The 21,123-nt window shown below is 37.3% G+C and overlaps 1 protein-coding gene across 1 annotated transcript in view; it reads right to left on the bottom strand.

Moving 5' to 3' along the window:
* Nucleotides 1-655: 655 nt before the first annotated feature.
* The window catches only part of LOC131841698 (serine/threonine-protein kinase D1-like), a 32,334-nt gene continuing 11,866 nt past the window's right edge, over nucleotides 656-21,123 (bottom strand). Inside the window, exons 6-15 of the mRNA XM_059190014.1 lie at nucleotides 17,854-17,957; nucleotides 16,431-16,510; nucleotides 14,809-14,938; nucleotides 14,549-14,681; nucleotides 13,595-13,764; nucleotides 12,410-12,628; nucleotides 4,853-5,083; nucleotides 4,248-4,431; nucleotides 1,769-1,951; nucleotides 656-849 (exon numbers count right to left, since the gene is read on the bottom strand). Of these exons, the coding sequence (XP_059045997.1) occupies nucleotides 656-849; nucleotides 1,769-1,951; nucleotides 4,248-4,431; nucleotides 4,853-5,083; nucleotides 12,410-12,628; nucleotides 13,595-13,764; nucleotides 14,549-14,681; nucleotides 14,809-14,938; nucleotides 16,431-16,510; nucleotides 17,854-17,957 (1,628 nt within the window). The remainder of the gene's footprint in view (nucleotides 850-1,768; nucleotides 1,952-4,247; nucleotides 4,432-4,852; nucleotides 5,084-12,409; nucleotides 12,629-13,594; nucleotides 13,765-14,548; nucleotides 14,682-14,808; nucleotides 14,939-16,430; nucleotides 16,511-17,853; nucleotides 17,958-21,123) is intronic.

A 21,123-nucleotide genomic window follows, 5' to 3' on the forward strand; every position in this document is an offset into this window, starting at 1 on the left:
GTGTGTAGTGTGCAGTGTGTAGTGTGCAGTGTGCAGTGTGCGGGGTACGTACAGTCAGCGCTCGGGGTTGGCAGCCCAGCGCGCGTCGTCGCTGGGGTGCGTGAGGTAGCTAGTGTAGCTGTAGTGTGTAGTGTGCAGTGTGCAGTGTGCGGGGTACGTACAGTCAGCGCTCGGGGTTGGCAGCCCAGCGCGCGTCGTCGCTGGGGTGCGTGAGGTAGCTAGTGTAGCTGTAGTGTGTAGTGTGCAGTGTGTAGTGTGCAGTGTGCAGTGTGCGGGGTACGTACAGTCAGCGCTCGGGGTTGGCAGCCCAGCGCGCGTCGTCGCTGGGGTGCGTGAGGTAGCTAGTGTAGCTGTAGTGTGTAGTGTGCAGTGTGTAGTGTGCAGTGTGCAGTGTGCGGGGTACGTACAGTCAGCGCTCGGGGTTGGCAGCCCAGCGCGCGTCGTCGCTGGGGTGCGTGAGGTAGCTAGTGTAGCTGTAGTGTGTAGTGTGCAGTGTGTAGTGTGCAGTGTGCAGTGTGCGGGGTACGTACAGTCAGCGCTCGGGGTTGGCAGCCCAGCGCGCGTCGTCGCTGGGGTGCGTGAGGTAGCTAGTGTAGCTGTAGTGTGTAGTGTGCAGTGTGTAGTGTGCAGTGTGCAGTGTGCGGGGTACGTACAGTCAGCGCTCGGGGTTGGCAGCCCAGCGCGCGTCGTCGCTGGGGTGCGTGAGGTAGCGGGTTCCGACGCGGTGCTCGAGTGCGCGGAGGTCGAGCCAGGCCTCCCGCGTCTGCAGCCACGCGTGGGCCACCGACTTGTCCACCGACAGACGCTTGCGCTGCTTCACTTGCAGCAGGTTGTTGATCAGGTCGATGGCTGAAAATGTAACGTGTCGAGATTAATTCATCTTTTTTACGCTAGATGACGCTGCAAATCAACTGATAATGTACTAATAACAGTTTGTGTTGGGCTAGCCCTTAGGCAGTGAAAAATGTAGTCAAGCTTCTGGCATCGGCTCTAGTGGAATCAAGCTTTCAAGAGATCGCCCCAGCTATCAACTGTGAGTCTTTCCTTATTTTTACCTTATGCAAGCCATTGTACGCATCCCTATTTAACCTCACCTTTCTAAAAGGGATGCTATCTTATTTTTACACCCCCCCCTCTCCCCCTGGTCGGGTTCCAGGTTCTAAACGGAGGCCCGACCAGATTACTGTTATAAAAATATTATTAATTGCTTGAAATAAATGTTATGATAAGATACTTCACGCCTGGACAGCTTTTAACGCTATACCAAGCACAGGTCCGATCTTGCATTGAGTATTGTTCCCACTTGTGGGATGGATCCGCTCAGTACCAACTTGACGCTCTAGACTCAATCGACAGACGAGCAAGAAGGCTTCAAAGTCTTAATCACCGACGTAAAGTAGCTTGTCTATCGGCTCCATTTTGGCGAATGTGCTCAAGAACTGCACAACCTCATTCCTCCAGCACCGCTCCATCAACGTACAACAAGACTTTGAGATAAGCTCCACCCCTACACTATTGACATCCCAGCTGCTAGAATTTACCGTTTTGCATCATCTTTCCTTATGCGAGCAGCTAAGGAGTGGAACTCTCTACCAGCGTCTATTTTTCCTGCCTCTTACAACATTGGGTCTTTCAAATCAAGAGTGAATAGGCATTATTTGAGCTCGCGTGTAATAGCTTAGACCACATCATCACTTAATATCAGGTGAGATTACGGTCAAACTCGTTCAAATTATAACAAAAAAAATATTGAATGTGTGGTGCCTACCTTCAGCGGAGATCTCCCTCCACGGCGTGGGCGGGTACATGAAAGCAGCATTCTGTATCTGCTCGTTGATGTCTTCGTCCTCGTTGAAGGGGAACGTGCCCGAGAGTGACACGTACACGATGACCCCCACCGACCACATGTCCAGCGACCGGTTGTACCCTTTATTTCGGAGGACCTCCGGCGCTGATGATTCATAGACAAGAATAGAATAGAATAGAATAGAATAGAATAGAATAGAATAGAATAGAATAGAATAGAAAATCATTTATTCAAATAAACTTACATTGAAGCACTTTTGAATAGTCATTACGTTTTTTTTAATCTACCGCTCGTTCGGAAAGCTGTCTCATCACAAGAAGAACAAGCAAGAAACTTGTGTGTTGCTCTTTTAAATAATTTATTCTTACTTACAATTTAAGTTTAAGTGTGTGAATACAAACCACCGATTAGCACTAATTCAATTAAATACTCAAAAAGAAAAAAATATTGAATACATAACCAACTGGTTAAATACAAACAAGAATATTAATATACACATGCACACACATTCTTTCTTACAGATACACACACACACACACAAGTGACTAATAATATAAATAAATAGTATCTAACTCAGATACTATTTGTAATTCTTAAAGTTATTCTTAAAATTGTTCTATTAGTTTTATATATTGTGAAATTTATAATATTTGATTTGTACTTTTAAATTAATCCTTATTCTGTTTGCCACGTTCTGTTTTATTTTCTTTTGCTAAGTCACCGAAAACCTGTTAATGGCTTTCTCTAGATATGTACTGTTGATTAATGTATTAGATTGTAAGCTGTTGGTTTTCTAATTAATAAATAAATAAATACCAGATGTAAAATCAAACTTGCTGTCCCCAAGTATCTTGTGAAATATAAATTTACAAGGATTATTTAAAAGAGCAACACACAAGTTTCTTGCCCGTTCTTCTTGTGATGAAACAGCTTTCTGAATGAGTGGTAGATTAAAAAAAATTTATGACTATTCAAAAGTACTCATATTAAGTTTATTTGAATAAAAAAAATTCTATTTCTAATCTATTCTATCATTTAGAAAAAGTCAATAGGTATAAAAATTTACAATATAGAATATTCTAGAATTACCCTTAAAGAAATTCAAAATATCTGTTAAATCATATTTACTGAGCAAAGCCTATTACTCACTAAACGATTACTTGAATGACGAGCGTGCATGGCAATAGTTGTTCATGCACGGGAATTTCATTTAATATTAGATATAGACACCTACTCGTATATAATAAGTATAGGTGATATATCCGAATGCTATATAATATATAGTAAATGACCTGGCTTTTAAAAAAAAAGTAATACAATTGAGTTTCTTGCCAGTTCTTCTTCAATATATATTTTTTTCTCTACCGTTCACTATATAGATCCACTATATAGTGAACGGTAGAGAAAAAAATATAAAATAGAAAAATTAACGTTCATAAGCGGCTAATGTTACGTTTGCATTTAGCCGCTTCCTCTACAACTTGCGCTGCCGGAAATATAGCCGGGCGACAACTGAGCGAGAGGGCTGAATGTAAAAACACGCTGCCACTCGCGCTGCTAGTCCTTTGACTCGCGCACGAAAAACCGACAATCGAGGGAGCGCCGGGCAGCGCGAGTGGCAGAGCCAATGGAAGGGAAGTATCGTGTTTACACTTACGCGCTGCTCACTTCCCTACCCACTCGGGCTGATCATACTCGTGAATACAAATGTTTGTGCCGTGCGAGAAATCGAACCCGCGACCGTCGGTCGTAAAGCGGTGTGTTAGACCGCTAGACCACCGAGGTTGACAAATAATTAAAAAAATTCAAAATATCTTTATTCATGTATTACATGGTCTATTACAGACTCTTATGATAAGTCAAATCTACCGTCAGTTCGGAATGATTTCGAGATGAGAAGAACTAACTGATAAGATATACCTATATGATATATACTGATAAGATCATAATGAATAACCGTGTACAATAAACACAGCGCCATCTAGTCCCACGGTAAGTAGAGCTTGTGTTATGGGTATTACATTTATATACAATATTTTTCTTTCTTTCTTTCTTTCTTTCTTTCTTTCTTTCTTTCTTTCTTTCTTTCTTTCTTTCTTTCTTTCTTTCTTTCTTTCTTTCTTTCTTTCTTTCTTTCTTTCTTTCTTTCTTTCTTACACAACTGATATAAATAAATGCATATTTTTTATAAATACATACATAATATACCATACATAGAAAACACACATACGATACAAACAATCATACTCATGAATACAAACGTTAGTACCGTTCGAGGAATCGAACACGCGACCATCAGAAGTAAATCGGTGTGTTAAACCGCTAGACCACCAAGGCCGTCTACTACATATAGGTACTATGTGTATGTAATTGGTGAATAAAGAACGTATCTATATATATATCTATTAAATGTTATAACCACATCATAAATGCCACTCACCCAGATAGGCAGGCGTGCCCACAACGGAGCGCCTGAAGGACTTCTCGCCGATGATCCTGGCGAAGCCGAAGTCGCACAGCTTCACCTGAGGGAACTCCTCGTCGGTGGACAGCAGCACGTTCTCAGGTTTCAGGTCGCAGTGGACTATGTTCTTCTCGTGTAGGTGTTTTAGGGCCACCAGGATCTGTAGACATTTTTGATATTTCTACGATACTTTAAAGTACATTTAATTTTATTAAATGATATACATATTATAATTAACCTATATCTATACATCTATACCTATACATACATATAATTGGAGTGTCTGTTTGTAATACTGAAATAACCATTTTACACTATATGAAATAATATAATATAAATGATGTACATACACCAAAATAATAACATTTTTTACTATTTCTACTTGTTCCGCCTAATCTCTGAAATGGATGTAACGATTTTGACGGGACTTACTTTGGCAGGTAAATAGTAGCTGATGTAATAAGAAGTAACTTAGGCTACTTTTATTTTAGAAAAAATCTTTTAAATAAGAAAAATAAAGTTAAATTTCAAGCGGACAAAGTCGCGGGAACAGCTAGTATTCAATAGATGAAGTTACTGACCTGTGCGACTAAGAACTTGGTAATTCTCTCCGTTAACCTTCCTTTTTCATGCGACAGTATCATTTCCAGCATGTCCCCCTTCAGTTTCTCCATTACAACGAAGATTCTTTCTGGCGTTTCGAACATGCGTTCCAAGTCCACAACTCCTGGGTGGGAGAGGTTTTGAAGGATCGCTACTTCATTCTTGAGCTGGGCTTCTTGTTTAGTTGGAAACCGGAGTTTGTCGATAACCTGCAATATACGATTTATTTTATGTTATGAAAACCATAGAGACAATTCTTTTATGTGGTTCGAAAGGCTAACTTTGTCGGTCTACCTGATTTTAGATGGCAATCGACGTTTATATAAATAACTAGCTGTACCCGTGGCTTCGTCCGGGTAAAAGAGAGACATTGACCAAATATTGAAAAAGTTTTTAATAACCTAACCCAATCAAAGACAAATAAAACAGTTTCATAGTTATCGCTTCAAACATGACGAAATTCCATAAAAAAATTCATGCTCTATTTTATTTTACCGTGGAGCATGAAGTTTTTTATGGAAATTCGTCATGTTTGAAGCGATAACTATGAAACTGTTTTATTTGTCTTTTATTGGGTCAGGTTAGGTTATTACGGGTAATTATTTTACAAACTTTGAATATAATTTTTTTTATATTTAATCAATAGCTTTATAATTGACTATTTTTCCATACAATCCATTCTTTCTCCCCTTTCAACCCCTTAAAACCATTTTTTCACATTAAAAGTAGCCCATGGTCAAATTATGTCAAATATGAACATCGTAAAATTGTGTCAAATAAGAGCGTCGTAAAATGGTGTCAAATATGAACATTGTAAAATTGTGTCAAATATGAACATTGTAAAATTGTGTCAAATAAGAGCGTCGTAAAATGGTGTCAAATATGAACATTGTAAAATTGTGTCAAATATGAACATTGTAAAATGGTGTCAAATATGAACATTGTAAAATTGTGTCAAATATGAACATTGTAAAATTGTGTCAAATATGAACATTGTAAAATTGTGTCAAATAAGAGCGTCGTAAAATGGTGTCAAATATGAACATTGTAAAATTGTGTCAAATAAGAGCGTCGTAAAATGGTGTCAAATATGAACATTGTAAAATTGTGTCAAATATGAACATTGTAAAATGGTGTCAAATATGAACATTGTAAAATGGTGTCAAATATGAACATTGTAAAATGGTGTCAAATATGAACATTGTAAAATTGTGTCAAATATGAACATTGTAAAATGGTGTCAAATATGAACATTGTAAAATTGTGTCAAATATGAACATTGTAAAATGGTGTCAAATATGAACATTGTAAAATTGTGTCAAATAAGAGCGTCGTAAAATGGTGTCAAATATGAACATTGTAAAATTGTGTCAAATATGAACATTGTCAAAAAATTGTGTCAAATATGAACATTGTGTAAAATTGTAAAATTGTGTCAAATATGAACATTGTAAAATTGTGTCAAATAAGAGCGTCGTAAAATGGTGTCAAATATGAACATTGTAAAATTGTGTCAAATAAGAGCGTCGTAAAATGGTGTCAAATATGAACATTGTAAAATTGTGTCAAATAAGAGCGTCGTAAAATGGTGTCAAATATGAACATTGTAAAATTGTGTCAAATATGAACATTGTAAAATTGTGTCAAATATGAACATTGTAAAATTGTGTCAAATATGAACATTGTAAAATTGTGTCAAATATGAACATTGTAAAATTGTGTCAAATATGAACATTGTAAAATTGTGTCAAAATAAAATGGTGTCAAATATGAACATTGTAAAATTGTGTCAAATAAGAGCGTCGTAAAATGGTGTCAATTATGAACATTGAAAAATTGTGTCAAATATGAACTTTGTAAAATTGTGTCAAATAAGAGCGTCGTAAAATGGTGTCAAATATGAACATTGTAAAATTGTGTCAAATAAGAGCGTCGTAAAATGGTGTCAAATATGAACATTGTGTAAAATTGTGTCAAATAAGAGCGTCGTAAAATGGTGTCAAATATGAACATTGTAAAATTGTGTCAAATATGAACATTGTAAAATTGTGTCAAATATGAACATTGTAAAATTGTGTCAAATATGAACATTGTAAAATGGTGTCAAATATGAACATTGTAAAATTGTGTCAAATAAGAGCGTCGTAAAATGGTGTCAAATATGAACATTGTAAAATTGTGTCAAATATGAACATTGTAAAATTGTGTCAAATAAGAGCGTCGTAAAATGGTGTCAAATATGAACATTGTAAAATTGTGTCAAATAAGAGCGTCGTAAAATGGTGCCAAATATGAACATTGTAAAATTGTGTCAAATATGAACATTGTAAAATTGTGTCAAATATGAACATTGTAAAATGGTGTCAAATATGAACATTGTAAAATTGTGTCAAATAAGAGCGTCGTAAAATGGTGTCAAATATGAACATTGTAAAATTGTGTCAAATATGAACATTGTAAAATTGTGTCAAATAAGAGCGTCGTAAAATGGTGTCAAATATGAACATTGTAAAATTGTGTCAAATAAGAGCGTCGTAAAATGGTGTCAAATATGAACATTGTAAAATTGTGTCAAATATGAACATTGTAAAATTGTGTCAAATATGAACATTGTAAAATTGTGTCAAATATGAACATTGTAAAATGGTGTCAAATATGAACATTGTAAAATTGTGTCAAATAAGAGCGTCGTAAAATGGTGTCAAATATGAACATTGTAAAACTGTGTCAAATATGAACATTGTAAAATTGTGTCAAATAAGAGCGTCGTAAAATGGTGTCAAATATGAACATTGTAAAATTGTGTCAAATAAGAGCGTCGTAAAATGGTGTCAAATATGAACATTGTAAAATTGTGTCAAATATGAACATTGTAAAATTGTGTCAAATATGAACATTGTAAAATGGTGTCAAATATGAACATTGTAAAATTGTGTCAAATAAGAGCGTCGTAAAATGGTGTCAAATATGAACATTGTAAAATTGTGTCAAATAAGAGCGTCGTAAAATGGTGTCAAATATGAACATTATAAAATTGTGTCAAATAAGAGCGTCGTAAAATGGTGTCAAATATGAACATTGTAAAATTGTGTCAAATATGAACATTGTAAAATTGTGTCAAATATGAACATTGTAAAATTGTGTCAAATATGAACATTGTAAAATTGTGTCAAATATGAACATTGTAAAATTGTGTCAAATATGAACATTGTAAAATTGTGTCAAATAAGAGCGTCGTAAAATGGTGTCAAATATGAACATTGTAAAATTGTGTCAAATAAGAGCGTCGTAAAATGGTGTCAAATATGAACATTGTAAAATTGTGTCAAATATGAACATTGTAAAATGGTGTCAAATATGAACATTGTAAAATTGTGTCAAATATGAACATTGTAAAATGGTGTCAAATATGAACATTGTAAAATTGTGTCAAATAAGAGCGTCGTAAAATGGTGTCAAATATGAACATTGTAAAATTGTGTCAAATATGAACATTGTAAAATTGTGTCAAATAAGAGCGTCGTAAAATGGTGTCAAATATGAACATTGTAAAATTGTGTCAAATAAGAGCGTCGTAAAATGGTGTCAAATATGAACATTGTAAAATTGTGTCAAATATGAACATTGTAAAATTGTGTCAAATATGAACATTGTAAAATGGTGTCAAATATGAACATTGTAAAATTGTGTCAAATAAGAGCGTCGTAAAATGGTGTCAAATATGAACATTGTAAAATTGTGTCAAATATGAACATTGTAAAATTGTGTCAAATAAGAGCGTCGTAAAATGGTGTCAAATATGAACATTGTAAAATTGTGTCAAATAAGAGCGTCGTAAAATGGTGTCAAATATGAACATTGTAAAATTGTGTCAAATAAGAGCGTCGTAAAATGGTGTCAAATATGAACATTGTAAAATTGTGTCAAATATGAACATTGTAAAATTGTGTCAAATAAGAGCGTCGTAAAATGGTGTCAAATATGAACATTGTAAAATTGTGTCAAATAAGAGCGTCGTAAAATGGTGTCAAATATGAACATTGTAAAATTGTGTCAAATATGAACATTGTAAAATTGTGTCAAATATGAACATTGTAAAATGGTGTCAAATATGAACATTGTAAAATTGTGTCAAATAAGAGCGTCGTAAAATGGTGTCAAATATGAACATTGTAAAATTGTGTCAAATATGAACATTGTAAAATTGTGTCAAATAAGAGCGTCGTAAAATGGTGTCAAATATGAACATTGTAAAATTGTGTCAAATATGAACATTGTAAAATGGTGTCAAATATGAACATTGTAAAATTGTGTCAAATATGAACATTGTAAAATTGTGTCAAATAAGAGCGTCGTAAAATGGTGTCAAATATGAACATTGTAAAATTGTGTCAAATAAGAGCGTCGTAAAATGTGTCAAATATGAACATTGTAAAATTGTGTCAAATAAGAGCGTCGTAAAATGGTGTCAAATATGAACATTGTAAAATTGTGTCAAATATGAACATTGTAAAATTGTGTCAAAATCGTAAAATGGTGTCAAATATGAACATTGTAAAATTGTGTCAAATATGAACATTGTAAAATTGTGTCAAATATGAACATTGTAAAATTGTGTCAAATATGAACATTGTAAAATTGTGTCAAATAAGAGCGTCGTAAAATGGTGTCAAATAAGAACATTGTAAAATTGTGTCAAATATGAACATTGTAAAATTGTGTCAAATAAGAGCGTCGTAAAATGGTGTCTAATATGAACATTGTAAAATTGTGTCAAATATGAACATTGTAAAATTGTGTCAAATATGAACATTGTAAAATTGTGTCAAATATGAACATTGTAAAATTGTGTCAAATAAGAGCGTCGTAAAATGGTGTCAAATATGAACATTGTAAAATTGTGTCAAATAAGAGCGTCGTAAAATGGTGTCAAATATGAACATTGTAAAATTGTGTCAAATATGAACATTGTAAAATGGTGTCAAATATGAACATTGTAAAATTGTGTCAAATATGAACATTGTAAAATTGTGTCAAATAAGAGCGTCGTAAAATGGTGTCAAATATGAACATTGTAAAATTGTGTCAAATATGAACATTGTAAAATTGTGTCAAATAAGAGCGTCGTAAAATGGTGTCAAATATGAACATTGTAAAATTGTGTCAAATAAGAGCGTCGTAAAATGGTGTCAAATATGAACATTGTAAAATTGTGTCAAATAAGAGCGTCGTAAAATGGTGTCAAATATGAACATTGTAAAATTGTGTCAAATATGAACATTGTAAAATTGTGTCAAATATGAACATTGTAAAATTGTGTCAAATATGAACATTGTAAAATTGTGTCAAATATGAACGTCGTAAAATTGTGTCAAATAAGAGCGTCGTAAAATGGTGTCAAATATGAACATTGTAAAATTGTATCAAATATGAACATTGTAAAATTGTGTCAAATATGAACATTGTAAAATTGTGTCAAATATGAACATTGTAAAATTGTGTCAAATATGAACATTGTAAAATTGTGTCAAATATGAACATTGTAAAATTGTGTCAAATATGAACATTGTAAAATTGTGTCAAATAAGAGCGTCGTAAAATGGTGTCAAATATGAACATTGTAAAATTGTGTCAAATATGAACATTGTAAAATTGTGTCAAATAAGAGCGTCGTAAAATGGTGTCAAATATGAACATTGTAAAATTGTGTCAAATATGAACATTGTAAAATTGTGTCAAATATGAACATTGTAAAATTGTGTCAAATAAGAGCGTCGTAAAATGGTGTCAAATATGAACATTGTAAAATTGTGTCAAATATGAACATTGTAAAATTGTGTCAAATAAGAGCGTCGTAAAATGGTGTCAAATATGAACATTGTAAAATTGTGTCAAATATGAACATTGTAAAATGGTGTCAAATATGAACATTGTACAATTGTGTCAATTCTAAATCTAAATCTAATCTAAATCTAATTTGACAGAATTTTACGACGTTCATATTTGACACAATGTTACGACGGTCATATTTGACACAATCTTACGACGGTCTAATTTGACAGAATTTTACGACGGTCATATTTGACACAATATTACGATATATTGTAACAAATATGACCGTCGTAACATTGTGTCAAATATGAACATCGTAACATTGTGTCAAATATGAACATCGTAATATTGTGTCAAATATGAACGTCGTAATATTGTGTCAAATATGAACATTGTAAAATTGTGTCAAATATGAACATTGTAAAATTGTGTCAAATATGAACATTGTAAAATTGTGTCAAATAAGAGCGTCGTAAAATGGTGTCAAATATGAACATTGTAAAATTGTGTCAAATATGAACATTGTAAAATTGTGTCAAATAAGAGCGTCGTAAAATGGTGTCAAATATGAACATTGTAAAATTGTGTCAAATATGAACATTGTAAAATGGTGTCAAATATGAACATTGTACAATTGTGTCAATTCTAAATCTAAATCTAATCTAAATCTAATTTGACAGAATTTTACGACGTTCATATTTGACACAATGTTACGACGGTCATATTTGACACAATCTTACGACGGTCTAATTTGACAGAATTTTACGACGGTCATATTTGACACAATATTACGATATATTGTAACAAATATGACCGTCGTAACATTGTGTCAAATATGAACATCGTAACATTGTGTCAAATATGAACATCGTAATATTGTGTCAAATATGAACGTCGTAATATTGTGTCAAATACACCGTCTTAATATTGTGTCAAATTAGACCGTCATAAAATTGTGTCAAATATGACCGTCGTAAAATTGTGTCAAATATGACCGTCGTAAAATTGTGTCAAATATGACCGTCGTAAAATTGTGTCAAATATGACCGTCGTAAAATTAGTCAAATATGAACGCCGTAAACATAGTAAGAACATAGGAATAGGCGAAATAATCGGTATACGCCATTATACCGATTATTTCGCCTATTCCTATGTTCTATGTTATTCTTATGTTTCTGTCCTTATGTATAGTAGTTAGATAGTAGATAGTAGTAGTAAGTAGATGTCCCCTCGGTGTATAGTCGACCATACTCTTATTTTTCGAACTACTCTAATGCTGTTGGTCGCAGCTGGCCTTTACAGCTTCACCGGACGATGGGGTACAGATGGCATTCCAAACGCACGGAAGAACTTATGGAGCGGCTGAAGGCCAACTTTGGCTTGACGGATACGACTTTAGTCTGAGGGCACCGCTAAGGGTTCGGTACCTCGGCTCAGGCCGTCGTAATATCGTTCCCCGTTTGAATTGGACAGGGACCGATCGGAGGGGCGGGAGCTCCGGTGTGGAGCGCCCGGGCACAGGGCACAAGCGCTTTATTGATTGCGCGATATGGTGTGTATGGGGTCGTCGCCTTCGCCGGCAAGGACGGTGTCGTGTGTGTGTGTCAGGGCGGTATCGACCATACTGACTATAAGCGGGTACGAGCTTTTTTTTAATAACCTAGGTTTTTAAATATATTGTATAGATTATATAATATAGGTACCTTGATGGCTACGGCGCGCTGCGAGCGGCGGTGCAGCCCGGCGTATACAATGCCGAATTGGCCCGAACCCAGCACCTCGTCCGGGAAGATCTGGTACACCTGCGCCATGTCTGTAGCGCGGCGCGGCCCGCTCCCCGCGCCCCCCTCCCCCTCCCCCTCGCCCTCCGCCTCGCCGGCGCCCTCCGCCTCCCCCGCGCCCGCGCCCGCAGCATCCGCCGTCTCCCCTGACACACATCAAAGAACGTATATTACAACACGAGTTACACGCCGCAGCGACGACTCTTTCCATTTCTGCTTGTAATATTAACTGCCCTTATAAGAGAATAGCTGCTTTTACATGTAAGCTCTTTTATCCGCGAATATGGTATCACGCAGGAAAGAATGTAGCGCGCGAGGTAGGCGCCCCCCCCGCCCCCTCGCCCCCCTCACACGGCGTGCAGCAGTAGAGCGGTACCTGCGCGGTGCGGCACGGGCAGGCGCGCGTGGCGCACGCTGGTCTCCCAGGAGCGCGCGAGGTAGGCGCCCCCCCCGCCCCCTCGCCCCCCTCACACGGCGTGCAGCAGTAGAGCGGTACCTGCGCGGTGCGGCACGGGCAGGCGCGCGTGGCGCACGCTGGTCTCCCAGGAGCGCGCGAGGTAGGCGCCCCCCCCGCCCCCTCGCCCCCTCACACGGCGTGCAGCAGTAGAGCGGTACCTGCGCGGTGCGGCACGGGCAGGCGCGCGTGGCGCACGCTGGTCTCCCAGGAGCGCGCGAGGTAGGCGTCCCCCCCGCCCCCTCGCCCCCCTCACACGGCGTGCAGCAGTAGAGCGGTACCTGCGCGGTGCGGCACGGGCAGGCGCGCGTGGCGCACGCTGGTCTCCCAGGAGCGCGCGAGGTAGGCGCCCCCCCGCCCCCTCGCCCCCTCACACGGCGTGCAGCAGTAGAGCGGTACCTGCGCGGTGCGGCACGGGCAGGCGCGCGTGGCGCACGCTGGTCTCCCAGGAGCGCGCGAGGTAGGCGCCCCCCCCGCCCCCTCGCCCCCCTCACACGGCGTGCAGCAGTAGAGCGGTACCTGCGCGGTGCGGCACGGGCAGGCGCGCGTGGCGCACGCTGGTCTCCCAGGAGCGCGCGAGGTAGGCGCCCCCCCGCCCCCTCGCCCCCTCACACGGCGTGCAGCAGTAGAGCGGTACCTGCGCGGTGCGGCACGGGCAGGCGCGCGTGGCGCACGCTGGTCTCCCAGGAGCGCGCGAGGTAGGCGCCGACCCCCGAGTCGGGCGGCGGCAGCACCCCCGCGCCCGCGCCCGCGCCCCACCCCGGGTCCACTCCCACCATGTAGTCCACGTTCGCCGTGCGGATCTCGAAGCAGTGCATCACGTCTGCAACCGACGTGAAACGCTCGCTTATAACATTTCCTCGTGTCACCACCGGTAGATATAATCTAGTGAATATCCTGTCAAAAGTATTGTTTACAATATATATACATAACATATGCATAATAAACCAGAAAACCACGATATTTACGTTATAAGATCGGCGCCATACGCAATTAATAATAAGGGACCAAGATTGCTACCCTGAGGTACACCCGAGGTACCTGGTGTTTAGAGATCTGTTTATGGCTATCCACTAATTTCTTGTCGAAGTTTTAGTTTCTAATTTGTGCAATAGTAATAAGGCAAAGGAAAACATTAAAGAAAATGCAGAAATCTTTACTTTTAATTAAGCTTTTGCTAAATTACTTGTTTTAAGTAATAAAATCTCGCAATTTCGATCCGAATTTTCGCCAACGTGTCATCTCAAAAGTGCTACTAAACCAACTATGTATTATCAAGAACAGAGATAATAGTCTTAGGGGTTCATCGTACATGCTAATGCGGGCATTAGCGTATTCGAACAGCCGACGACGTTCAACGAGTGAGATTATTATACGTGAGGTCACCATGTCCACCACCAATAATTTAAGTAGACATGGTGACTTTACGTATAATAATCTCATCAGTATCAGCTAGTTCTTCAATTCTACTCAACAGTTCATCAAAAAACTCTTCTCAATTACCTACATCTCCCTCTTAGTGTCTCGGACCACATGAAGTAGCTCTGTGTACTTGAACAAAGCTATACAAGACAATGTAATATTAAAGTATCAAGTAGATATATTACCAGAGTGCGGTTGCCGCGCGGTGTCGACTGCGAGGATTTCGTTGAGAGGAATCTCCTTATAATACTTGGAGCCATGCTCGGATTGGAATAGCGTGATGGACTTGCTGTCCAGCCGCCAGTAGTGACGCTTGATCTGTCAATTTATATATTAAATATTAACTTACGCATAATAAGCAAATATAATATAAAATAAGATAATTATATGCAAAATGTGCATAAAACTAAAAACTGCTAACTGTGAATATTTGAGAAATACGTACAGTTTTGTCCTTGTTAGTGAAGTGTACCAGCCACCCCTCCTTCAGCCACTGTCCCTCACGCTTCTTCGTATGTTTCACTGACTGCACGATTCTCATCAGTGGTATGTTGGCGCTGGGCGACGATGATGAACTGCAAGGTCACAACAGATCAGCTCCAAATGTTGTGATTAGAAAGTGTGGATGATGAGGTAGTGTACTAAGAGTAAGAGTGAGAGTACTAAGAGTAAGAGTGAGAGTACTAAGAGTAAGAGAGAGAGTACTAAGAGTAAGAGTGAGAGTACTAAAGAGTAAGAGTGAGATTACTAAGAGTAAGAGTGAGAGTACTAAGAGTAAGAGTGAGAGTACTAAGAGTAAGAGTGAGAGTACTAAGAGTGTTGGGCAAATAATTGTTAAGTGCACAATTATTTTTTATCCCACAATGATGGGACTCAAGCATGTAACCGGTAACCGTAGTCTATGGAAGACTGAAATAGACTGGTGAAATTTGCTCGTTGCCGATTAAGTTAGAAATCTTAATATACCTTCGAGTAAAATCTCACGCTGTAGTCTTTAGAGAAAACCAGAGTAAAGTAAATATACCAGAGAAAACCTATGTTGGGTAGCTATTTCACAATCTGGGTGTGTGTGGGAAGAAATTTCTTTAAAACCTGATTGAATTGTCCGTGACTGCGGTTCACGCAATTTTTTTAAGAACATTTGTTTAATAATCCAATTCTTTATCACACTTCTTGTGTATCAGCTTTCCATTCAGAAAGAAGACTATGTTTATGTTAAGTTTATTTTAATAAACTTATATATTTAAAAATTGAAGAATTCGTTAACGATAATAATGTTTTTATAGAAAAACTTTAAATCTATAGCACTGACAATATTATCTGATTACGTTAATAATGAGTGCGTAGCGTCTTCTATGTTGATTATCGCATGCCTCTGACTTGTTATACTGTAATTATTTATATAAAAAAAACATCTACTAAAAAGAGCAACACACAAGTTTCTTGCTCGTTCTTCTTGTGATGAATCTGCAGTCCGAATGAGTGGTAGAATCAAAATATGACTATTCAAAAGTGCTTGTAATGAGTTTATTTGAATAAAGATTATTTCTATTTCTATTTCTATTTCTAAAGTTTTCTAATTCCATTTTTAGGTAAATGTACTCGATTATTTAAACAAGCGGGAGCAACAGTGTTTTTTCCAAAGTTTTTTAATGCTGATGGCCTTTTTAGCTTGACTCAAAAATAGTGGGAATGCAGATTGCACCCCAGAACTGTGGAAGGACTTATAGAGATACTGAAAGCAAACTCCCGCCTGACGGATACGACTATAGTCTGCCGAGACCGCTAGGTTTTTTTGATACGATATTGAAACCTTCAAGAAAAGGGCTTATTCCTTTTTAAAAGGCCGACAACGTACTTGCAATTCCCCTGGTGTTGCGGGTGCTCATGGGCGGCGGTAATCACTTACCATCAGATGAGCCGCATGCTCGTTTGTCCCCAGTGTTTAAAAAAAAAAACCTCGAACCACGGCTCGGGCCGTCGTAATTTAGATCCTCGAGGCAGTGTATGAGTTTAGAGTATATGTATGGGAGCGTTGATGGTGGGTGTATGAGTCTGTGTGCATACCTGCTGGGTCTACTGGCGGCAGGCAGTGTATCTCGCTGCGGCGCCTCGCAGTCTGAACCTCGTCGATTTCTCAGTTGCACCTGGAAACGTTTTTGCATGCCTATTACTGTAATTTTTATTAATTGACTTTATAACTTTAAATTAAAACAATTAGTTTAAATAATTTTCTATAATTTATATAAGTATTACACATCAGAGTAGTTTTAAACTTTTATGTTTAACTAGCTGTACACGCGACTTCGTCCGCGTGGAATTTAACATTATTTTTCTCAAATAAAAGTAGTCTCAAGTTACTCCTTATCAGCTACCTGCCAAAAAAAGTCCCGTCAGAATCGGTCCAGCCATTTCAGAGATTAGCCGGAACAAACAGACAGACAGATAAAAATTGTAAAAAATATTAATTTACCGTATTTATATGCATATAGTAAAAAACGGTTACTTCAATATTACAAATAGACACTCTAATTTTATTTATATGTCATTTATAACGTTAACCGGTTCTGCACATGAATAATTTGGTAAACTAGCTTTTGCCCGCGGTTCCGCTCGCCTTAATTTACCCCCTTAGGGGTGGAATTTATCAAAACACTTTTCTTAGGGGATGTCTACGTTATAGTAGCTTTATGCATGCAAAGTCTCAGCCCGATCGGTTTAAAATTGACAAAGTTTCATACAAACTTTCATCCCCTATTTAATCCCCTTGGGGGTAGAATAAATCAAAATCCTTTCTTAGCGGATGCCTACGTCATAACATCTACCTGCATGCCAAATTTCAGCCCGATCCGTCCAGTGGTTTGGGCTGTGCGTTGATAGATCACTACGTCAGTCACCTTTGAGTTATATATATTTAGATAAAGGTATTTTACCGTTCTCGCCATTTTGATTGTTGCACTAGCCGTGCTCAATAGCTATTAAAAATATAATTTAGTTCACATTATTTGATACTAGATGGCGTTGTTACTGATGGCATATATTGTATAGGGAGATGTTAAGATTTTATTTAAATTTTATATGCTTAAACACTCTCCTCCGATCGATCCCCCGTCCAATTCAAACGGGGATCGAAATTACGACGGCCTGAGCCGAGGTTCGAACCCCTAGTGGTGCATTCAGACTAAAGTCGTATCCGTCAGACAGGAGTTGGCCTTCAGCTGCTCCATAAGTCCTTCCTTTGGTTTGGAGTGCCATCTGCACTCGCCCCCTATCGTCCGGTGAAGCTGTAAAGGCCAGCTGCGGCCAACAGCATTACTCTAATGCTGATAATGAGTATAATGAGTAGTCCGAAAAAAAAGCTTAAATACTGTATTTTCTATTGTTCTGCTTACAATATAATACAGCAAGCACCTATATGCTAATTTAAATTTAGTAATGCGTTAGAAATGTAGATTTTTTTACAATTAACTATTTATTTTTTTAAGTGTACCTCGTCATCAGGTGCGGTGGACGCGTTGTCGCCTCCATCGTCAGACTCGTCGTCTGGTAGCCGCGCGTTCTCGATGTCGCCACTGCTGTTGTCTTGGAATTCGCCTGCCGGAATTACACAATTATTATTCTTTACAAATGAAAATTGTAAGTTCATTTTTTTGAGGGGAAAGTCGTAGATTAGAACGATAGAAAAAAAAAATTATAAAACAGAGTGGAAGCTTTAATACTAATGTAGTAACACATAATTTCTGTAATACCACTGATAACATAATATTACATAGTAATACTGAAACGCGCTAACTCTCAACTCATTTTTTTTCAGACTACTCTAATGCTGTTGGCCCCTCACCGGATGATAGGGGGCGAGTGCAGATGGCACTCCAAACTAAAGGAAAGACTTATGGAGTGGCTGAAGGCCAATCCCGCTTGACGGATGCGACTTAGTTTGAGGACATCGCTAGGGGTTCGAACCTCGGCTCAGGCCGTCGTAATTTCGATCCCCGTTTGAATTGGACGGGGATCGATCGGAGGGGCAACGTGATAGCTTCGGTTATATTTATAACCTAGGAGCGAGTGGGAGCGGTTGTATTACTAGTACATCAATATTAATATTTCTTGCATATAGAATAGAATAGAAAATCATTTATTCAAATAAACTTACACTGAAGCACTTTTGAATAGTCATCACATTTTTTTTTAATCTACCGCTCGTTCGGAAAGCTGTCTCATCACAAGAAGAACGAGCAAGAAACTTGCGTGTTGCTCTTTTAAATAATGTTATTATTACTTTACATTTTTAAGTTTAAGTGTGTGAATACAAACCACCAATTAGCACTAATTCAATTAAATACTCAAAAAGAAAAAATATTGAATACATAACCAACTGACAGACCAGTCCCTACAAGCAGCACCCGTTCACGAGTATAACGGATGAGCCAGCCATCACTGCGCTCGACCATATTTTAGGGAGCCCAATGACCCGGCCCACCACGCCGCCACAAGTCTGCACATTTTAGTGAGCATGACTACTCAAAACACTAAACCACGTCAAAGCTACTCACAATTGCTAACTGTAAACTAACTACTCACAATATAATATTCAGAATAAAGGGTACACACATATATGAGTAAAATAGTGTTTTTACTATAACATATACTGAGCAACTACTTAGTGAGTCTTATTAGTAATGCAATCTCTTACAGACAACCTTTGGAAAGAGGGAAATCTAAGAACCTAAGAAAAATGGAGTAGGTTGACACACGTGTGGAAATAAGTAAAATGTCATAACATTTCGACGCTACTATAAACATTCGGATCAATAGACTATTATTTTTTTTATTTTTTTTTTTATTTATTCATCCAAAACAATACAAATTGTGTAGGATAACATAATTGCAACATTACAGTAATTTTTTGTCAACAACCTAATAGCAACTTAAATATTAAATCTAGGTATGTCAGCCAGCATAGTGCAGTAGGTCCTCATAAGTCTTTATGTCCATCATTATAATAGTCATCTACGGAATAGTAACACTTATTCAATAAATATGACCTCAATCTGGACTTAAACAATGTGAAACTATAAACAGTTTTTAAATGTATTGGTAAATTATTAAACAATTTTACAGATTGATATTTTGTACTGTGTGTAACTATTGTGAATTTAGGAATCATTTGGGATTGCAGATCTTTTCTCCTAGTACTTTCACGAATAATTCTTTCTTCGTTAGTTTCTATCTGGGTTAAGTTTTTCATCAAATTACAAACAGTCGCGAAAATGTACAAACAAGGCACTGGCAAAATTCTTAAGTCTTTGAAATAATTCTTACATGAATCCCTTTGTGGAACGCGCATTATTGTCCTAATTGCCCTTTTTTGAATCACAAAAGCAGAATTTACATTATAATAGAAACTATTACCCCATAATTGGATACTATACCGCAATTTGGACTCAACTAATGCGTAGTACATAGACTTCAGATGATTTATATTTAGTTCATCACGCAGAGTTCTAATTGCATAACAAGCGGAACTTACAGAGTTAACTATTTCTGCTAGTTCGGGTTTCCAATTTAAATGTGAGTCTATAAGTACTCCTAAGAACTTAACTGTTTCTACTAACTCTATTGGTGCACCTTCCAGTTTTATGTCCATCGTGTCTTTTTGTTTTGTTGTTGACTTAAACAAAATTACATTTGTCTTTTTAGCATTCACTTTTAGGTTGTTGGCTTTAAACCACATATTAAACAATTTTAGTGCCTGATTTGTTTTATATTCCAAGATTTGCAATGTATCTGCAGAGATTACAGCATTTGTGTCATCTGCAAATACTATTAAACTTAAATCAGACATTGAATTCTGCATGAATGTAATCAAATCATTAGTGAAAAGAAGAAACAATAATGGCCCCAATATAGAACCTTGCGGCACACCACGCTCAATTAATGTCAAATTTGATCTATACGTCATTTCGTGCACATCATCGATATACGATGAAGTTATTTCAACGTATTGTGTTCTATTTTTAAAATATGATTTTAATAATTTTAATTCATTGTTACGTATACCATAATATTCTAATTTTGTAAACAATATTTGATGATCCACCAAGTCAAATGCGGAGCTTAAATCAAGAAACAGTCCACTTATTTTTTGTTTTTGATTAAGTTTTACGATTATATCATCAATTAGTTGTACGATAGCATCCGATGTACCAACATGTCTTTTGTATCCAAATTGTCTGTTATGTAATACTTCGTATTTATCAAGATGTTTGTCAATCCTTTTTTTAATTAACTTCTCTAAAATTTTTGATATAGTTGTAAGTATAGATATCGGTCTGTAATTTTTTGGATCAGTATTTGTGCCTTTTTTAAATATGGGTACTATTTTTGCAACTTTTAATTCGTCAGGAATGATACCATGGTCAAAACATCGATTTAATAAATATGTCAACGGTTTAAGTAGAATGTCAATATTATTTTTTACAATGAATATAGGCATATCGTCATAACCACACGATCTTTTATTTTCCATTGTATTTAGAATTTTCATTACTTCATGTGGTGTAACATATTCCCATTTTAAATCATCTTGTACTCTGCTTACATTATTCATTAAATAATTTAATGATATATTCGGATTATTAGAACTTATGTCAAGTGGTTGTTTAAATGTCTCGGATAGCATGTCAACGATGTATTGTGGCTCTTTGTATACTTTATTATCAATTTTAAGTGCCAGATTGTTCGTTCTGGATTTTACGAC

This window comes from Achroia grisella, unplaced genomic scaffold (genome assembly GCF_030625045.1).
Source record: "Achroia grisella isolate CSIRO2021 unplaced genomic scaffold, CSIRO_AGI_Agris_v1 utg18832, whole genome shotgun sequence".
Taxonomy (NCBI): domain Eukaryota; kingdom Metazoa; phylum Arthropoda; class Insecta; order Lepidoptera; family Pyralidae; genus Achroia; species Achroia grisella.